The sequence below is a fragment of the Oncorhynchus masou genome, chromosome 9 (genome assembly GCF_036934945.1).
Source record: "Oncorhynchus masou masou isolate Uvic2021 chromosome 9, UVic_Omas_1.1, whole genome shotgun sequence".
In the NCBI taxonomy this organism is placed as follows: domain Eukaryota; kingdom Metazoa; phylum Chordata; class Actinopteri; order Salmoniformes; family Salmonidae; genus Oncorhynchus; species Oncorhynchus masou.
In genome coordinates, this window is record NC_088220.1 from 64,330,386 (window position 1) to 64,351,423 (window position 21,038).

General features: G+C 47.0%; 1 protein-coding gene and 2 long non-coding RNA genes across 3 annotated transcripts in view; 2 read left to right on the plus strand and 1 right to left on the minus strand.

Moving 5' to 3' along the window:
• The window catches only part of LOC135546467 (reticulon-4 receptor-like 1), a 239,488-nt gene extending 222,470 nt beyond the window's left edge, over positions 1 to 17,018 (minus strand). Inside the window, exon 1 of the mRNA XM_064974904.1 lies at positions 16,137 to 17,018. Coding sequence (XP_064830976.1) covers positions 16,137 to 16,149 — 13 coding nt within the window. The 5' untranslated portion in view covers positions 16,150 to 17,018. The remainder of the gene's footprint in view (positions 1 to 16,136) is intronic.
• Positions 17,019 to 17,748: 730 nt separating this feature from the next.
• LOC135545290 (uncharacterized) lies at positions 17,749 to 18,786 on the plus strand. Its single transcript, XR_010456448.1, has 3 exons — positions 17,749 to 17,836; positions 18,436 to 18,496; positions 18,584 to 18,786. It is a non-coding gene; the product is annotated as an uncharacterized LOC135545290 (long non-coding RNA).
• A 1,105-nt stretch (positions 18,787 to 19,891) lies between these two features.
• On the plus strand, positions 19,892 to 20,620 carry LOC135545291 (uncharacterized). Its single transcript, XR_010456449.1, has 2 exons — positions 19,892 to 20,046; positions 20,260 to 20,620. It is a non-coding gene; the product is annotated as an uncharacterized LOC135545291 (long non-coding RNA).
• Positions 20,621 to 21,038: the final 418 nt, after the last annotated feature.

Here is a 21,038-nt window from a genome sequence, read left to right on the forward strand (position 1 = left end):
CCCATCTCAGCCACATCCCAGCCTATCCCATCCCATACCCCATCTCAGCCACATCCCAGCCTATCCCATCCCAGCCACCCCATCCCAGCCATCCCATCCCAGCATCTCAGCCACATCCCAGCCTATCCCATCATCCCAGCCTATCCCATCTCAGCCACATCCCAGCCTATCCCATCTCAGCCACATCCCAGCCTATCCCATCTCAGCCACATCTCAGCCACATCCCAGCCTATCCCATCTCAGCCACATCCCAGCCTATCCCATCTCAGCCACATCCCAGCCACATCCCAGCCTATCCCATCTCAGCCACATCCCAGCCTATCCCATCTCAGCCACATCCCAGCCTATCCCATCTCAGCCACATCCCAGCCTATCCATCTCAGCCACATCCCAGCCTATCCCATCTCAGCCACATCTCAGCCACATCCCAGCCTATCCCATCCCATCCCAGCCTACCCCATCTCAGCCACATCCCAGCCTATCCCATCTCAGCCACATCCCAGCCTATCCCATCCCAGCCACATCCCATCTCAGCCACATCCCAGCCTATCCCATCTCAGCCACATCCCAGCCTATCCCATCTCAGCCACATCCCAGCCACATCCCAGCCTATCCCATCTCAGCCACATCCCAGCCAGCCCATCTCAGCCACATCCCAGCCTCAGCCACATCCCAGCCTATCCCATCTCAGCCACATCCCAGCCTATCCCATCTCAGCCATATCCCAGCCTATCCCATCTCAGCCACATCCCAGCCTATCCCATCCCAGCCACATCCCATCTCAGCCACATCCCAGCCTATCCCATCTCAGCCACATCCCAGCCTATCCCATCTCAGCCACATCCCAGCCTATCCCATCTCAGCCACATCCCAGCCTATCCCATCCCAGCCTACCCCATCTCAGCCACATCCCAGCCTATCCCATCTCAGCCACATCCCAGCCTATCCCATCTCAGCCACATCCCAGCCTCATCTCAGCCACATCCCATCCCATCCCAGCCACCCCATCCATCCCAGCCTATCCCATCTCAGCCACATCCCAGCCTATCCCATCCCAGCCTACCCCATCATCCCAGCCTATCCCATCTCAGCCACATCCCAGCCTATCCCATCTCAGCCACATCCCAGCCTCAGCCACATCCCATCCCATCTCAGCCACATCCCAGCCTATCCCATCTCAGCCACATCCCAGCCTATTCCATGTCAGCCACATCCCAGCCTATCCCATCTCAGCCACATCCCAGCCACATCCCAGCCACATCCCAGCCTATCCCATCTCAGCCACATCCCAGCCTATCCCATCTCAGCCACATCCCAGCCTCCCATCCCATCATCAGCCACATCCCAGCCTATCCCATAGCCTCAGCCCCATCTCAGCCACATCCCAGCCTATCCCATCTCAGCCACATCCCAGCCTATCCCATCTCAGCCACATCCCAGCCTATCCCATCTCAGCCACATCCCAGCCTATCCCATCATCCCAGCCACATCCAGCCTATCCCATCCAGCCACATCCCAGCCTATCCCAGCTCAGCCACATCCCAGCCACATCCCAGCCACATCCCAGCCTATCCCATCTCAGCCATCCCATCCCAGCCTATCCCATCTCAGCCACATCCCAGCCTATCCCATCTCAGCCACATCCCAGCCTATCCCATCTCAGCCACATCTATCCCATCTCAGCCACATCCCAGCCTATCCCATCTCAGCCACATCCCAGCCTATCCCATCTCAGCCACATCCCAGCCAGCCTATATCCAGCCACATCTCAGCCACATCCCTATCCCGCTCAGCCACATCCCAGCCTAGCCACATCCCAGCCACATCCCAGCCTATCCCAGCCACATCAGCCACATCCCAGCCTATCCCATCTCAGCCTATCCCATCTCAGCCACATCCCAGCCTATCCCATCTCAGCCACATCCCAGCCTATCCCATCCCAGCCACCCCATCTCAGCCACATCCCAGCCATATCCCATCTCAGCCACATCCCAGCCACATCCCATCTCAGCCACATCCCATCTCAGCCACATCCCAGCCTATATCCCATCTCAGCCACATCCCAGCCTATCCCATCTCAGCCACATCCCAGCCTATCCCATCCCATCCCATCTCAGCCACATCCCAGCCTATCCCATCTCAGCCACATCCCAGCCTATCCCATCTCAGCCACATCCCAGCCTATCCCATCTCAGCATCCCAGCCACATCCCAGCCTATCCCATCTCAGCCACATCCCAGCCTATCCCATCTCAGCCACATCCCAGCCTATCCCCTCAGCCACATCCCAGCCTATCCCATCCCAGCCCATATCCCATCTCAGCCACATCCCAGCCTATCCCATCTCAGCCACATCCCAGCCTATCCCATCTCAGCCACATCCCAGCCCATCCCAGCCTAGCCCCCATCTCAGCCACATCCCAGCCTATCCCATCTCAGCCACATCCCAGCCTATCCCATCTCAGCCACATCCCAGCCTATCCCATCCCAGCCTACCCCATCTCAGCCACATCCCAGCCTATCCCATCTCAGCCACATCCCAGCCTATCCCATCCACAGCCATCCCAGCCTCAGCCACATCCCAGCCACATCCCCTATCCCATCTCAGCCACATCCCAGCCTATCCCAGCCACATCCCAGCCTATCCCATCCCAGCCATCCCATCCCAGCCACATCCCAGCCTATCCCATCTCAGCCACATCCCAGCCTATCCCATCCACATCCCAGCCTATCCCCAGCCACATCCCAGCCACATCCCATCCCATCCCATCCCAGCCTACCCCATCTCAGCCACATCCCAGCCTATCCCATCTCAGCCAGCCATCCCAGCCCATCTCAGCCACATCCCAGCCTATCCCATCTCAGCCACATCTCAGCCTATCCCATCCCAGCCATCCCATCTCACATCCCAGCCTATCCCATCCCAGCCATCCCATCCCATCTCAGCCACATCCCAGCCTATCCCATCTCAGCCACCACATCCCAGCCATCCCCATGTCAGCCACATCCCAGCCTATCCCATGTCAGCCACATCCCAGCCTATCCCATCTCAGCCACATCCCAGCCTATCCCATCTCAGCCACATCCCAGCCATCCCCCAGCCTATCCCATCTCAGCCACATCCCAGCCTATCCCATGTCAGCCACATCCCAGCCTATCCCATCTCAGCCACATCCCAGCCTATCCCATCCCAGCCTATCCCAGCCACATCCCAGTCAGCCACATCCCAGCCATCCTCAGCCACATCCCAGCCATCCCATCTCAGCCTCCCAGCCCCATGTCAGCCACATCCCAGCCTATCCCATCTCAGCCACATCCCAGCCTATCCCATCTCAGCCACATCCCAGCCACATCCCAGCCACATCCCAGCCTATCCCATCCCAGCCTACCCCATCTCAGCCACATCCCAGCCTATCCCATCTCAGCCACATCCCAGCCTATCCCATCCCAGCCTACCCCATCTCAGCCACATCCCAGCCTATCCCATCTCAGCCACATCCCAGCCTATCCCATCTCAGCCACATCCCAGCCCCATCCCATCCCAGCCACATCCCAGCCTATCCCATCTCAGCCACATCCCAGCCTATCCCATCTCAGCCACATCCCAGCCACATCTCAGCCATATCCCGCTCAGCCACATCCCAGACTATCCCAGCTCAGCCACATCCCAGCCACATCTCAGCCATATCCCGCTCAGCCACATCCCAGCCTATCCCATCTCAGCCACATCCCAGCCTATCCCATCTCAGCCACATCCCAGCCTATCCCATGTCAGCCACATCCCAGCCTATCCCATCTCAGCCACATCCCAGCCTATCCCATCCCAGCCTACCCCATCTCAGCCACATCCCAGCCTATCCCATCTCAGCCACATCCCAGCCTATCTCATCTCAGCCACATCCCAGCCACATCCCAGCCTATCCCATGTCAGCCACATCCCAGCCTATCCCATCTCAGCCACATCCCAGCCACATCCCAGCCTATCCCATCCCAGCCACATCCCAGCCTATCCCATCTCAGCCACATCCCAGCCTATCCCATCTCAGCCACATCCCAGCCACATCTCAGCCATATCCCGCTCAGCCACATCCCAGACTATCCCAGCTCAGCCACATCCCAGCCACATCTCAGCCATATCCCGCTCAGCCACATCCCAGCCTATCCCATCTCAGCCACATCCCAGCCTATCCCATCTCAGCCACATCCCAGCCTATCCCATGTCAGCCACATCCCAGCCTATCCCATCTCAGCCACATCCCAGCCTATCCCATCTCAGCCACATCCCAGCCTATCCCATGTCAGCCACATCCCAGCCTATCCCATGTCAGCCACATCCCAGCCTATCCCATCTCAGCCACATCCCAGCCTATCCCATGTCAGCCACATCCCAGCCTATCCCATCTCAGCCACATCCCAGGCTACCCCATCTCAGCCACATCCCAGCCACATCTCAGCCATATCCCGCTCAGCCACATCCCAGACTATCCCAGCTCAGCCACATCTCAGCCATATCCCATCTCAGCCACATCCCAGCCTATCCCATCTCAGCCACATCCCAGCCACATCCCAGCCACATCTCAGCCACATCCCAGCCACATCCCAGCCTATCCCATCTCAGCCACATCCCAGCCACATCCCAGCCACATCCCAGCCACATCCCAGCCTATCCCATCTCAGCCACATCCCAGCCACATCCCAGCCAAATCTCAGCCACATCCCAGCCACATCCCAGCCACATCCCAGCCACATCTCAGCCACATCCCAGCCACATCCCAGCCACATCTCATCCCAGCCATCCCATCTCAGCCACATCCCAGCCACATCCCAGCCACATCCCAGCCACATCCCAGCCACATCTCAGCCACATCCCAGCCACATCCCAGCCACATCTCAGCCACATCCCAGCCACATCCCAGCCACATCCCAGCCACATCTCAGCCACATCCCAGCCACATCTCAGCCACATCCCAGCCACATCCCAGCCACATCTTAGCCACATCCCAGCCACATCCCAGCCACATCTCAGCCACATATCAGCCACATCCCAGCCTATACCACATCCCAGCCACATCTCAGCCACATCCCAGCCTATACCACATCCCAGCCACATCCCAGCCTATACCACATCCCAGCCATATCCCAGCCACATCCTATACCACATCCCAGCCATATCCCAGCCACATCCCAGCCTATACCACATCCCAGCCACATCTCAGCCACATATCAGCCACATCCCAGCCTATACCACATCCCAGCCATATCTCAGCCACATCCCAGCCTATACCACATCCCAGCCACATCCCAGCCTATACCACATCCCAGCCATATCCCAGCCACATCCTATACCACATCCCAGCCACATCTCAGCCACATCCCAGCCTATCCCATCTCAGCCACATCCCAGCCTATCCCATCTCAGCCACATCCCAGCCTATCCCATGTCAGCCACATCCCAGCCTATCCCATGTCAGCCACATCCCAGCCTATCCCATCTCAGCCACATCCCAGCCTATCCCATCTCAGCCACATCCCAGCCTATCCCATCTCAGCCACATCCCAGGCTACCCCATCTCAGCCACATCCCAGCCACATCTCAGCCATATCCCGCTCAGCCACATCCCAGACTATCCCAGCTCAGCCACATCTCAGCCATATCCCGCTCAGCCACATCTCAGACTATCCCAGCTCAGCCACATCCCATCTCAACCACATCCCAGCCTATCCCATCTCAGCCACATCCCAGCCACATCCCAGCCACATCTCAGCCACATCCCAGCCACATCCCAGCCACATCCCAGCCACATCTCAGCCACATCCCAGCCACATCCCAGCCACATCTCAGCCACATCCCAGCCACATCCCAGCCACATCTCAGCCACATCCCAGCCACATCCCAGCCACATCCCAGCCACATCTCAGCCACATCCCAGCCACATCTCAGCCACATCCCAGCCACATCCCAGCCACATCTCAGCCACATCCCAGCCACATCCCAGCCACATCTCAGCCACATATCAGCCACATCCCAGCCTATACCACATCCCAGCCACATCTCAGCCACATCCCAGCCTATACCACATCCCAGCCACATCCCAGCCTATACCACATCCCAGCCATATCCCAGCCACATCCTATACCACATCCCAGCCACATCTCAGCCACATCCCAGCCTATACCACATCCCAGCCACATCCCAGCCACATCCCAGCCTATACCACATCCCAGCCACATCCCAGCCACATCCTATACCACATCCCAGCCACATCCCAGCCTATACTACATCCTATACCACATCCCAGCCACATCCCAGCCACATCCCATCCTATACCACATCCTATACCACATCCTATACCACATCCTATACTACATCCTATACCACATCCTATACCACATCCTATACCACATCCTATACCACATCCTATACCACATCCTATACCACATCCTATACTACATCCTATACCACATCCTATACCACATCCTATACCACATCCTATACCACATCCTATACCACATCCTATACCACATCCTATACTACAACCTATACCACATCCTATACCACATCCTATACCACATCCTATACCACATCCCAGCCACATCCCAGCCTATACCACAGCCTATACCACAGCCTATACCACATCCTATACCACATCATTTACCACATCCCAGCCTATACCACATCCTATACCACATCCTATACCACATCCTATACCACATCCTATACCACATCCTATTCCACATCCTATACCACATCCTATACTACATCCTATACCACATCCTATACCACATCCTATACCACATCCCAGCCACATCCCAGCCTATACCACATCCTATACCACAGCCTATACCACATCCTATACCACATCCTATACCACATCCTATACCACATCCTATACCACATCCTATACCACATCCTATACCACATCCCAGCCTATACCACATCCTATACCACAGCCTATACCACATCCTATACCACATCCTATACCACATCCTATACCACATCCCAGCCACATCCCAGCCTACACCACAACCTATACCACATCTCAGCCATGGCTCCTGTGTTCTTTACCAAGTACAGGTCTAATTAACACTTCAGCCGCACAAAACAGCACCTGGCACCTCCATTGTGTGTGTGCCACCCAGTGTTGGTGATGCCAAGGTCTTAATCAACCACTCTCAAACAGGCTCCTATTGGACCAATGTTAGTGCCTGCCAGCACTGAAGGGCAAGGCTTGTTGGAAGAGGAAAACATGGGCAAATGTCAAGGACCCAATTCTCATTCAGAGTACACACGCATGCAGAGAGTCTCTGTGCCAGAAATAGATTTAACTCCAATGTTGGATGACTTAAAAGCATATTGAGAGGTGCTCGAAACTAGCAACCCACATTCTGTGTGATACCGGCCAGACGTGAGAAAATGGGTTGAGGTCAGTAATTCCATGCCATTCTGTCTCCATAGTCTGAGCTTTATTAAGGTTAACAAAGACATTGTACTTGGGTAAATGACTGAATCTAAGACCTGCTCTAAAACAATAGAGGGGTCTTTAAATACAGAAACGCTTGGATCTAGAGAGAACAGACTGGCCCATATTCTGTCATGACTACTATTCCATCAGCCCCAATGTCCTGTCCTTAACATACGACTGATTCCTCTCCCTAGTTAACGCTCCGATGTACAACTACAAACAATCCACTTGTCCTCCTCAAGCCATTATGCAAGACAGCATCTGGAGCCAGTATCTCATCATTCCTCTCTTCAAATATTAACCACAAGAAAACACTTTTCTGCTGCAGTCCAAGAACATTCATTCTATTCTGTACCTGAGATCAAACCACACTCTCTTTAAACAAACCTGTCAACTCATTTAGTTTTAGTCATAGAACCGGACCGGATTCAAATTGACATCCCACAATTAATCATCTCTTGTCATTTTGGTGCCCATCCTCCCAGTTGGAGGTTTGAGTGGGAGTTTGTGTTGGGAGAGAGAGTGCTGTATAACAGCAATATCATCAGCAACTCTGTGAATACATTACAGCACCACTGTTAATCTGCACAGGCTGGGGCCCTTTGTTGAGCTGAACACCCATCGGCCCCTCACAGCCACAGCCGGGGCCCCGGAAGAGGTAAGAGCACATATAACATTCCACCTAACATATCCACTCCGCACTTTACAGCCACGCCTGTCACAGCACCCTGCCTCATTAAGGGAAGGGAAGTACGGGGGAGACGAGAGCTATTTGAGTTATAGAGTAGGAGGTGGGCTTAGTCAGAGAGAGGGATAGGAAAGGAAAGGAGAGGAGAGAGTAGTTCCTGCATTTAGAAGATTGGTTTGTGTTTTTCATGGTTCGAATTCCCTGCGGACTGTTTTTAATTTTGCAGAGAATCCAAGTATAGAAGCTATAATTTTGGAGCAATCGTGAAATTGCATTACTGCATCCAATACGGTAGCCTACAACTGGAGACTTAATTAGCCCATTGTTTTCAAGTAAACCATCTTGGGATATATGAGGTCTGTATGTGACATGGATGGAGTGGGAGATTAAACAGGGGCATAATAAACCAGATTAATCGTTAAAAGGAGTCACAATCAGTACACAGGGAATGGAACACACTATACAAGACAGTATATCTCAGTGAATTTGTGTGTCCTTGCTTGTGTGTGTTTGTGTGCATATCTGCATGTGTGTGGTTTGTAATATGTGTGTATTATATAAGCATTCTACATGTCTGTATCTTGTCACTATAGGCTTCAAACACCGGTGAATCCAAACCCCACACCTCCTCATCTTTCTCTGGTGATGAGCCTTTTCATCTTGTTATGGAAGTGCTAACTCTCAATGCCAAAAGGGCAGACTGATGCCCCAGGTCGGAGGGGAGTTGCTGTGCCTGAATCTCTGTCCTCAGCACACAAAGGTGATGTATCCTGGGGAATAGGGCTCAGGAAGAGCTGTCAGAGTAACAGGAGAACACCTGGGATTACTGTCAACTGGACTGTCTTCTCCTTTTCCTATGTCCCTCCCTTCTCTCTTATCTATCTACCTCCCCTCCTCTCATAAGATCTATGGCATTCCCATTGACATGACCTTTAAACTCCAATTAGCCACTTAATCAGAAATGAATTATTCATATTACAAAAACCAACAGGGCTGAGGTTGTTTGTCTCTTTCACCTCATTATCATCCGGTAATGCCTGGCCCTGCATCACATTTCCATTACAAAGGCAGGAAGATGATGTTTACTGAAGACTCAGGTGAATCTAAAGGGTAAACTGAGATAAGGGAGAATTTTGTAGATTTATTTTCCGCCTCTGCGTCCAGTTAAAATGTACTGTGTATTAAATCATTCAAGATAACTCTATAGACTGCATGAATAGGAGAGGAGTTTGACCTTATACTGTAGGAAGAGAACATCCACTTTTGGAAGCCATGCAGAGCCGTCTGCCCTAATTTGGTGTGAAATGGTTGACAGGGAAGCGTGAAAATGGCTTCCAGAGTATCAGCAGTTCATGAAATAAGTGACATGCATACCAGTCAGAGCTGCTATCGTCTCACACACACCCACATCCATACACACACCCACCCACACCCATACACACACACACCCACACCCATACACACACCCACACACACACCCACACCCACTCACGCTCTCTCTCTGCAATTATTTGTCATCCTCTGTTAAGTATCATGTTGTTGAATAGTGCCAGAGGCTTCCATGGTAACACCATCATGTATCGGCCACTAAGTAACTGGCCCTATGATTGGATGAATCTCCTTCAACTAAATGAGGTGTTTGGCATGCACTGCCAGCGTCAGAGGTGTGTAGGATAGCAGTCTAATGATTAAGCCTCAGCTCTCCAATGAGAAGTAGTACTCAGTCAACTACCTGAGATGATGTCTCATATGGACAGGGTCAGATAGGCTACAAATAGACAAATCAGCCTGCTCAAAAGTTTTGTATTGCCCTACCCTGATTTGTATTAGAGGGTATGCTAAAAATGGGAGATTAGAGAATCGATATGTGTGTGTTTGAGTGTGCTTGGGCAAGTGTGTGTGTGTGTGTGTGTGTGTGTGTGTGTGTGTGTGTGTGTGTGTGTGTGTGTGTGTGTGTGTGTGTGTGTGTGTGTGTGTGTGTGTGTGTGTGTGTGTGTGTGTGTGTGTGTGTGTGTGTGTGTGTGTGTGTGTGTGAGTGTGAGTGTGAGTGTGTGTGTGTGTGTGTTCTTTTTTTGTTATCAAAAGAGACAGGAAGAGAGTCTTAAAATAGACATTTTTAAACAAGCGTCAGATTAGGATTGGCAACACTGTTCTCACCCTGGATTCACTTTCTGTTTTTCAGGGAGCTTAGAAAGATTTAAGGGATCAGGCTGAGGTTTATGTTTTTGCTCCACTCTATACTCTCCTCTTCACATCCCCCCTACACTCCTGTCTACATAGCCCTAAACCCACAGCACCCCCTCATACCCAGCCCTAAACCCACAGCACCCCTCATACCCAGCCCTAAACCCACAGCACCCCCTCATACCCAGCCCTAAACCCACAGCACCCCTCATACCCAGCCCTAAACCCACAGCACGCCTCATACCTAGCCCTAAACCCATAGCACACCACATACACAGCCCACAGCAAGCTTCATACCCAGCCCACAGCACGCCTCATACACAGCCCTAAACCCACAGCACCCTCATACACAGCCCACAGCACGCCTCATACCCAACCGTAAACCCACAGGAACCCTCATACATAGCCCATAACACACCTCATACCCAACCCTAAACCCACAGCACCCCTCATACCTAGCCCACAATCTACAACCACAGGAATAATTTGCATCACAATAAGCTGTAGTGCAATCATGACATCATGTTAGGAGATGATTATGTTCTATTCAAATGGCCTCTTTAAATATAAGTCACAGAATAAGTTCCCTCATTTGGTCTGGCTGTCTGATCAGGCCCTACACCCAAACAAGGGCACTGCGTTCATCCACCTCTGGCCTGCTCGCCTCCCTACCACTGAGGAAGTACAGTTCCCGCTCAGCCCAGTCAAAACTGTTCGCTGCTCTGGCCCCCCAATGGTGGAACAAACTCCCTCACGACGCCAGGACAGCGGAGTCAATCACCACCTTCCGGAGACACCTGAAACCCCACCTCTTTAAGGAATACCTAGGATAGGATAAAGTAATCCTTCTCACCCCCCCCCTCCCCTTAAATGATTTAGATGCACTATTGTAAAGTGGCTGTTCCACTGGATGTCATAAGGTGAATTCACCAATTTGTAAGTCGCTCTGGATAAGAGCGTCTGCCAAATGACTTAAATGTAAAATGTAAATGTATGTCTGAATGTTCTCCACACATAAAGTGACAGATGGGTATTTAGAGTCAGATACTGTGCTGTGTAAATCCATGGTGATATCAAATCATTGTTCTGGGGAGGCTTTGCCTCAGGGCACTGTCTATGTGATTGCAGCTCTGGCCAGACTGCTGTTTGTCCTTCAGTGACAAAGATAGATGTAAATTCCCCCTGACTGTGAGTATAGACCTCTGCTGAAGGTATCTAGAAAGGTGACTGGTGATGTCTAGGAGATGATATTATCTCTCTAGACAGGGACACATCTCTGGGTGAAAAACCATCTCTGACAGACAGATAGTCGTGGAGGGCCTCTTGATGCCTGAGAGGTTGATAGTTGGTTATTTGATCAGCTTGTCTCCCTGGTGCTGCTGAGAGCTGACTGACTGAGAGCTGACTGAGTGGGAGCTGTGAGGCTGAGCTGAGTTCCCTAGGACCCACTCAGTGAACCCTGGGAGTAGGCAGGGCAGGAGACTGAGAGCTGACTGACTGGGGCCACAGGTGTTTTCCTTAGTCCTTTACATTGTGTTCTACTGGGCTCATTATTGGTAAATCCTCTCTGTTGTCCCCTCCACAATGTACTGCCTGTAATGGAAAACAACAGGGCCAACTCAATAGGCAATGTGCTACTACTCTGGCACGTAATTAGAGATGATTTACAGAGCGTGATTACTCTATGCTCCTAAATTTGATTGCTCAAACAATTATCTCTGTATATTCTGTGGTGATGGAGCTGAATGATGAAGGAAGCGTTGGGCTTTTTGTTCGTCTTAGATGCTGTATTAGAGAGGGAGAACTATCACAATTTTCAAATAATTAGCATTCATTCAACATCAGAGTACAGTTAGGCTACACAAGCTGACATCTTGCTAGATTTGCAATGTTTTCTTCTCTCAAAGTACATTCTTTAGATTATAGGAGTCTGAGCAGTGCTTTATGTTGATCAGACACATTTCCCAATAAGTTATTTTGTAAAAACCTTGTCAATCTGAATGTCTGCTTTATGCAGAGGATGAACACAAATGAAAAGTACAAACTAACACTGTGGGTATAGTGCTTACAGAATGTCAATGGACAAGTGTGCGTGTGCGTGTGCGTGTGTGTGTGCATGTGTGTGTGTGTGTGTGTGTGTGTGTGTGTGTGGGGGGGGGTTCAGGTGAGTGGGTGAAATCATGAATGTGTAGAGACAGGAAAGTCTCAAAATGGCCAAGGAAACCCTGTATCCAGCCCCCCTATAAACCTGAGTGACATGCACCAGCAATTATAGCACATCACAGCAGGGTATATACAGTGAACATCACACCTCCCTCTATCTATCGCAGCACTACTCTGACACATCTCCCCAGTGTCTGTTCCATGGATGACTGGGTATGGAGAGAGAGACAGACAGACAGACAGACAGACAGACAGACAGACAGACAGACAGACAGACAGACAGAGAGAGAGAGGGCGAAAGAAAGAAAGAAAGAAAGAAAGAAAGAAAGAAAGAAAGAAAGAAAGAGAGGGAGAAAGAAAGAAAGAGAGAGAGAGAGAGAGAGAGGAAGAGAGAGAGAGAGAGAGAGAGAGAGAGAGAAAGAAGAGAGAGAGAGAGAGAGAGAGAGAGAGAGAGAGAGAGAGAGAGATGGTATAACCTGCATAGTATAATAGAACCTTGAGTTGGCACACGCCGAGATAAAATTATTTAGTGTAGAGGTGCTGACTAAGGGCAAATAAACTGTAAGCTATACAAATAAATAAAGAGTCGCTCTACATACATAAACTCCCAGTAATTTATTGGGTAAAACACCATCGTTTCGGCATCACTGATCACAGGGTCACCCTGAAGAAGGCACAGTGATGCCAAAACGTTGACGGTTTAACCAATAAATTACTGGGAGTTTATATATATTTACTTTTATAACCTGCATAGTAATCAGATCCCATCAGCTGTGACACTGCAACCCAGGGAAGCAGAGAAGGACAACAGACCACTAGCACTGAGCAAGAGGGCCACACACACAGGGATTAGTAATAGGGACAGAAACCAAAAACAGGGACAGCAGACTCAGACACACATGCTGTTCACACACAGATAGGACTGGCATGGCACACCTGCATCACTTTGCATACATAGACAATGTACTGCATGCCTAGACAGAGAACATTTCCACATCATGTCGGCTTATTGACCAGACTTACTTTGGATTCCATACAACTTCAACAAAACTCAGATCAGGTTGGTAGGCTTACTACTCTGGTGCAGCTACATACAAATCATCCATTGGGTGACAAAAGATGTGTAATGTCAATACCCATGATGCCATGTTCAGCTCCAGCCATGTTCAGCTCCAGTCCATTACTTGGTATTCTCATGGCGTCATCCTTTCAAATCTCGTCTTGTTGACTCAACTATTGGAACAGAATGTGAGAAGCCAGGGTTTCCGAGACTAATCACATGGTAATGATTACACAGCTAGTCATGACTTCTCTTGTCAACCTGAGTAGTGCTTCTGCTGTCATGCCACACTCTCAGTAACTCAATTTGAACGGGAAATGTGTCACTCACCAAATGTCAGGCCGGATGCATCAACCAGACTCCCCACAACATGTTGTTCAGGGCGTATACTGTACGTCTAACTCACCAAACATCTTCTGACTTGTTCCTATGGGACAACGACATCGCGGCCGGCCAAACGCCCCCCCCCCCGCCCGAACCTGTACGAAGCTGGGTCAATTGTGCGTGGTCACGGTCGACTGACTTCAAAAGCAAGAAAGCACATTCAAGAGTACCAACACAACTTTGTCATGACATTTTATTGCAAATATGTTAGTACATTTGCAATAAAATAATTGTATGTTTCTTGGCCAAACAAACACTTTTTTTATAGCCATCCTGACTATATTGGTCATGCCATGCATGTTATTTGAAGTGTTCTCATTGTGGGTTAGTATCCTGCACAGCAAATACAACTGTAAAGTGTACCACAATAATAGCCATACAATGACCATGACCATGAGCAGCATTTAGAGGCACTGGGTAGCCTAGTGATTAGAGAGTTGAACTTATAACCGTAAAGGTTGCAAGATCAAATCCCCAAGCTGACAAGGTAAAAATATGTCATTCTGCCCCTGAGCAAGGCAGTTAACCCACTGTTCCTAGACTGTCATTGAAAACAAGAATTTGTTCTTAACTGACTTGCATAGTTAAATAGAGGTAAAATGAATTAAATTTACATGACCATGAAAACAGCAGCTGACAGACAGTATGCAGAGTGGCCTGGAATTCAGTCATACATTATGCACTAAAACACTCTAACTTCTAACTCACTCAAACAACATATGTAGGATCTTAATTTGATCACCCTGTTGCAGGATAACTTTCCTGCAATGCAGGAAATGTAAAATATGTAGTGTATTTCAGGTTTAAAAAGGCTTCTGAAGTTTGTTTTCCAGACTTGATTTTCCCTTACAAAAAAATGTATCAACCCCTACAAAAATGAAATTAATTATAATGCACATAATAATTCACATTTTCTTTGCTGCAGGATTATTATCCTGTAGAAATCTGGCTCAAATTAAGATCCTACATCTGTAACCTCCTGTTTTAAGTGTTTAACTGTTTTAACCTCCAAGCTAACTTGATTCTAAGAGTTCTAAGAGTCTGTTCATAATGATCAGGGTCCTTGAAGCACAGACAGTTAGTTACTGGCTATGTGAGTTCATCATAGAGACGTCACATCTTCAACCCTGGATCAATAATCAATCTGATGATGACTGTCAGGGAGAGCTACACTAGTGCTGCATGCATTAAAGGAGTTGAAAGCAGTCAGTGACACATAGTTGAAAGCCAAACAGTGGCCTTCTATTGATGCTGGGCGAAATGAGGGGAACCATTTTCAGAAGTAAAATGATGAAAGATTTTAGAAATTGTTTGTCTTCAATTATATAATCTTCATATTGAAACAATCAAAGGAGTCAAATAATCAAGGGAGCAAAATATCAGAAAGATCGCATCAAAACCAGCAGACCAATTACAATAGTATTACTAAGGCATTAAGAATTCTTTGACCATTTCTACTCAGGGTTAAATAATATGACTGTTCTCTTCAGCAACAGATTCAATGAGAACATGGAAATCGTGTGTGCGTGTGGAATGACATGGGGATAGACGGGGTTAATGTATGTTCATGTGTGGTCAGGAGTGGTTCAGGTCGTGACATTGTCAGCATAAATCAATGTTTGAATTCTATATAAAGTCATGAGCAACTGTCAATTTAAAAGGAAAATATTTTATTCTGGTTACTGACCACCCAAATGTATCCTTCATAAAGCATTATGCCGCGCCTGTCTTGTCCATATCACATAGCCAGCCCTAGATCAATGCCCAAGAATGCTATAATCACAACGCACATAATGCTTATCCGAGAGACAGAGACTGGACACAACTCATAAACTGCACTGCGGCATCAGCCGTTAATATCAAATATAGTATTCGTGGTAGGCCTATGTCTGAATATTTCATTCCGCCAGGCTCGCGCACACAGGGCTTAATGTTGTGCAAATCTGGAAACCATTTCATCGTCGCAATAAACTGACACGTTCTCGCCCATTACCTGCAAGAATCATTAGCCTATCGTGCTGGTGTACTGTATCATCATATGTTTCATCACCCATAGCAGCAGACATGATAACATAACACCTTGTAGTCATTTGCGCACTATTCATTGGCGGAAAATACTGATCAACCACAGGGTGTTTTTGGCATAATAATAACTCAGTCGGACTGACGATGATAAAAAGTTAAAGCACACTTACCACCTTTGAACATGGTGGAAGATTTATGTCGTCCTCTGTCTTTTGAGAATCATCTATTCTTGTATTCCAGACTAAACGTGCGCTCTCTATTTTCGAAGTTATCAAAATAAAAGTTTTAAATGTTTCTTTGTTTTATGATGCGTCTGTAGCTCCTCTTGTCGCGGTTGCCGTTCAGCCAACACATTCAGTTGTGATGTATAAAATAGTCAACGAACGTTAGTCTCCTCTCATCCCGTTGAGTAGGCTAGTCTATGGGACAGACCTTTTCAAGCAGGATTTGGAAAACACGCAAGAGTAACGTTACGCATTGCGAACAAATGCATTGAAAATATCATTTCAAAAGCAAAACACCCTACTGTTCGGCTTGTGAGAGGTACCGTAGAGCTCGTTTCAATCGTTGATAACCATCATTTTTACACTCACTTCAAATGAATGCAAAACAGCTATTACAAATTTTTGGGGCAAAACGACTGTGCTCACAGCCTATCTCCAAATAGAGAGTTAATAATGTTTAAAGTGCAATCTAAATTCCTTCTCGAACGAACTCGGATGGATCATATCATATTCGTTCAACTCTTTCCTTATCACAATAAGTTATTTAGATTCAAATTTCGTCTCTGAAGTCGGATAAGGCGCTGGGTCCTCAAATCTTCATTAAAAACGTGGATTTTGATGCGTTTCGATCCGTATAAATAATCCAATAATATATTCCCGCGCTTTCCCGTAGTGTTTGGGAGCTGCAGTAAAATTCCTGCCTTTCTCCGGTCTTATCTGTGAAGACCTTTCAATTTACGCCACTTCCTCAGCGAATGTAGACTTTCGCCATCCTGCCCTTAAGGTAGAATAAAGAAAGTAGCGCAGTGGGTCCGCTCTGTCTCATCATTGCACCCTCTCCGTCCGTCTCTGAGTAGGCTTGCTCCGTTTTCTCCGGTGTTTGCTGGCAAAGTCTGAATGTTCAGCCCTCCATTTGAAGGAAAATTGTACAATTATCTTATTATCACCTACATTCAAATTCCGTGTATAGAGGGCAGTATTATTCACAGAAATGAAAAGTGCCAAATAAAAGACAATAACTTATGTAACTCAATGTAATATCTTGTTTTCTTGGCATGTTAGCCTTATCATCAAGATCTTCATTTTTTTCAGGCTCTGGGAGATGCTGGAATTTGGTTTAGAAATGTGGTTGGTACCGTTACATGCATGATTGACACATGACAAGGATCACTAGTCAAATAAAATCAAATTGTATTAGTCACACACATACAACAAGTGGAGGTATACCTTACAGTGAAATGCTTACTTACGAACCCCTAAATAACAACGCAGTTTTTAAAAAATACGGATAAAACTAAGAAATAAAAGTAACAAGTAATTAAAGAGCAGCAGTAAAATAACAATAGCGAGACTATATACAGGGGGGTACCGGTACAGAGTCAATGTGCGGGTCCACCGGTTAGTTGAGGTAATATGTACATGTAGGTAGAGTTATTAAAGTGACTAAAAAATGCATGAGGGGGGGACACAATGTAAATAGTCGAGAAGCGGGCCGGGATCAATGTGGGCGGAGTCAAACTCGTTTAACCCTTCCCTTCTCCTTCAAGGTCACCCAAGCTGAGGTTCACATCGAAGGTCGCAACGTCAACGAAAGCGAATCTTAAACGAACCTAACCTATATGGATAAAAAATATTGGACAATATGTGTAAGTAAATGTAGTTTTTCCTTTGTTATTGATTGTTTACTGTAAAATGAAGTTGCTCGTTTCCGATCTTATTCTTTGCTAGAATTACAATGCTTTTTCAGTACACACCCTACAACTTTAATGTTATAGGTTTGAAAGTTGTATGTCAAAATGTGTCTGTTTGTATTTGAACACATTTAACAGATACTGAGGCCACAAGCTAGTGAGATTTTCTTTCTAGATCCTGCCATGGCACTGGCTGGAGAGATGAAAGTCGCACCCGGCTTCATCCCATCTGGATAGTGGTAGTTCAGTTTTAGACCACTTGTCCATTTTATTTTATTTTGATCTGTGGCTCTGTTTTATTTAAAGTAATATGTACTATGTAAAATATGTATGTACTTACATACATGTATGATACATCATTTCCCATTCGGTGCATTAAACAGATGGAAACAGAACCATAGATAACATTATCAGTGGTGCAGTTCTTCTCTCTCTCATTGTGACCCCCCGCAAAAATTCGGTTGCAACTGTGTTCAAAGCTGTTATGCATGCTGGAGTATAAAAAGCTGTTGGATTGTACTTGATCTTTACTTTCACATACACTGTGTTCACAGAAACATTGCTCGGATCTTGTCCCCTGGAGCTTGGAGGACTTTTGGTGTGGATGATGTTCAGGTTAGGTATTTCTTGAAATGATTCCACTGAACTGTGCCATTTGATTGTCATTCCTTTATTGAAACGTGTACCTTGTTCACACCACAGGGCCTACCAAAGCAAGGTTTCTCAAACAACTGTGGGGTGTTTGTTTTCATGGTAAGATGCTATTCAGTATATTATATTTGTCCTATTTTCTGTTATAACATATGAAAAGTTATTATTTCTGTTCTTGCAGTATGTAAAGCACACTAATGTTATTGCTCATACTTTTTCTTCTTTATTATTCTTGACAGTTCTTGGGACCTGTTTCCTACAGTTTTTACAGTACATACACAATTCATACATCAAACTCCTGCAGAGCTGGATGCTGACGTGACATGCTCTGACTTCTTGGGGGGGCGGAGTCTTTTACATCCTGAAATATATTCCTGGGGGGGGATGTTTCTACATCCTGAAATATATTCCTGAGGGGGATGTCTTCTACATCCTGAAATATATTCCTGAGGGGTGTGTCTTCTACATCCTGAAATATATTCCTGTGGGGGGTGTCTTCTACATCCTGAAATATATTCCTGGGGGATGTCTTCTACATCCTGAAATATATTCCTGAGGGGGATGTCTTCTACATCCTGAAATATATTCCTGAGGGGGATGTCTTCTACATCCTGAAATATATTCCTGAGGGGGATGTCTTCTACATCCTGAAATATATTCCTGAGGGGGATGTCTTCTACATCCTGAAATATATTCCTGGGGGATGTCTTCTACATCCTGAAATATATTCCTGGGGGATGTCTTCTACATCCTGAAATATATTCCTGGGGGATGTCTTCTACATCCTGAAATATATTCCTGGGGGATGTCTTCTACATCCTGAAATATATTCCTGGGGGATGTCTTCTACATCCTGAAATATATTCCTGGGGGATGTCTTCTACATCCTGAAATATATTCCTGGGGGATGTCTTCTACATCCTGAAATATATTCCTGAGGGGGATGTCTTCTACATCCTGAAATATATTCCTGAGGGGGATGTCTTCTACATCCTGAAATATATTCCTGGGGATGTCTTCTACATCCTGAAATATATTCCTGGGGATGTCTTCTACATCCTGAAATATATTCCTGGGGGATGTCTTCTACATCCTGAAATATATTCCTGGGGGATGTCTTCTACATCCTGAAATATATTCCTGGGGGATGTCTTCTACATCCTGAAATATATTCCTGGGGGATGTCTTCTACATCCTGAAATATATTCCTGGGGGATGTCTTCTACATCCTGAAATATATTCCTGGGGGATGTCTTCTACATCCTGAAATATATTCCTGTGGGGGGTGTCTTCTACATATATATATATTTCAGAATGATGTAAAAGACCTCCCCCCATGAAGTCACAGCATGTCACATCAGCATCCAGCTCTGCAGGATCAGGTACTGTATAGGCTATTAGCTAAAGTAAGGTGCATTCTTGTACACACATCCCTAGAGGTTCCCTTACATTACTTAATGACCACAATCTGTTTTCTTTCTTAACGATACGGCGAACTGGGAGCTGTGAACTGGGTATGTAGTCAACTGTGTGTAATGTTGAAGACTTGATGCATGGCAAGATATAATAGCTGTGATGACTTGTTTAGTTATTATAGATATCACTGAAAACCCCTTTAGTAATAGGGGCTTTTATTCGCATGGTGGTATTGTGAAAGTAGGGTGCAATTTGTCTTGATCACCCAATGAGGCACTACTCTTAATATTTATTCTTCCTTTTTCTTCAAGGAAGCAGATTTTCTTCTAAGCGACACCCTAGAGGTAGCAAGGTGATGTGAACTCCAAACATTTAAAGGCACTGTTCCCCTCCCTATTGTAATTGGGATGGACGGGGAAGACCACATTACAACCCTTAAAGAACTACAGTTGTATAATGGCCTGGATGACGAGACAAATGTTCTCCTCAAGGAACCATTAATGTTACAGAGAGATTATGAGATGTTCTATGTGGAGGCAGTTGACAACAAGAAAATGACTCTCTGCCTCTTTAGAGGAGCAGGAGTGAAGTGGTGAAATCTTATTTTGTCTATTGTGTTAATTGTTTCAATTGTTAATTGTGTTATGTTTAGTAAAGATGACGTAGAAGTCACCCGAGTCTCTGATCTCTTCACTGGAGCTGGTATAACTTCATGTACAAAGCACATTCAGCTTGTCAGTATGTCTACATTGTATAGTCTGTCTCCATTCTCATGAGGAAAGTAAATAACATTATAAATCAGGATGGGTAGTAACTGTGTATGCTCAATGAAATAATGTAATTACAAAGTTATAACATTTATCAACACAATTTGAACAGTGCATGACATACATAACAAGTCTGTTGTTCACTGCAACAATATCAGTAGCTTGTCTCAAATATAGCATGAAGTAAAAAGTGTTACAACACATGTGCTGGTACCACTTTATATAATATTTCTTACGATCTTCAAAAATGAAATACGTTTATATTGAACGTGTGCCTTACACAAACTTGTGTGTTTGTATTCAGTGTGTGACTGTCAAACCTG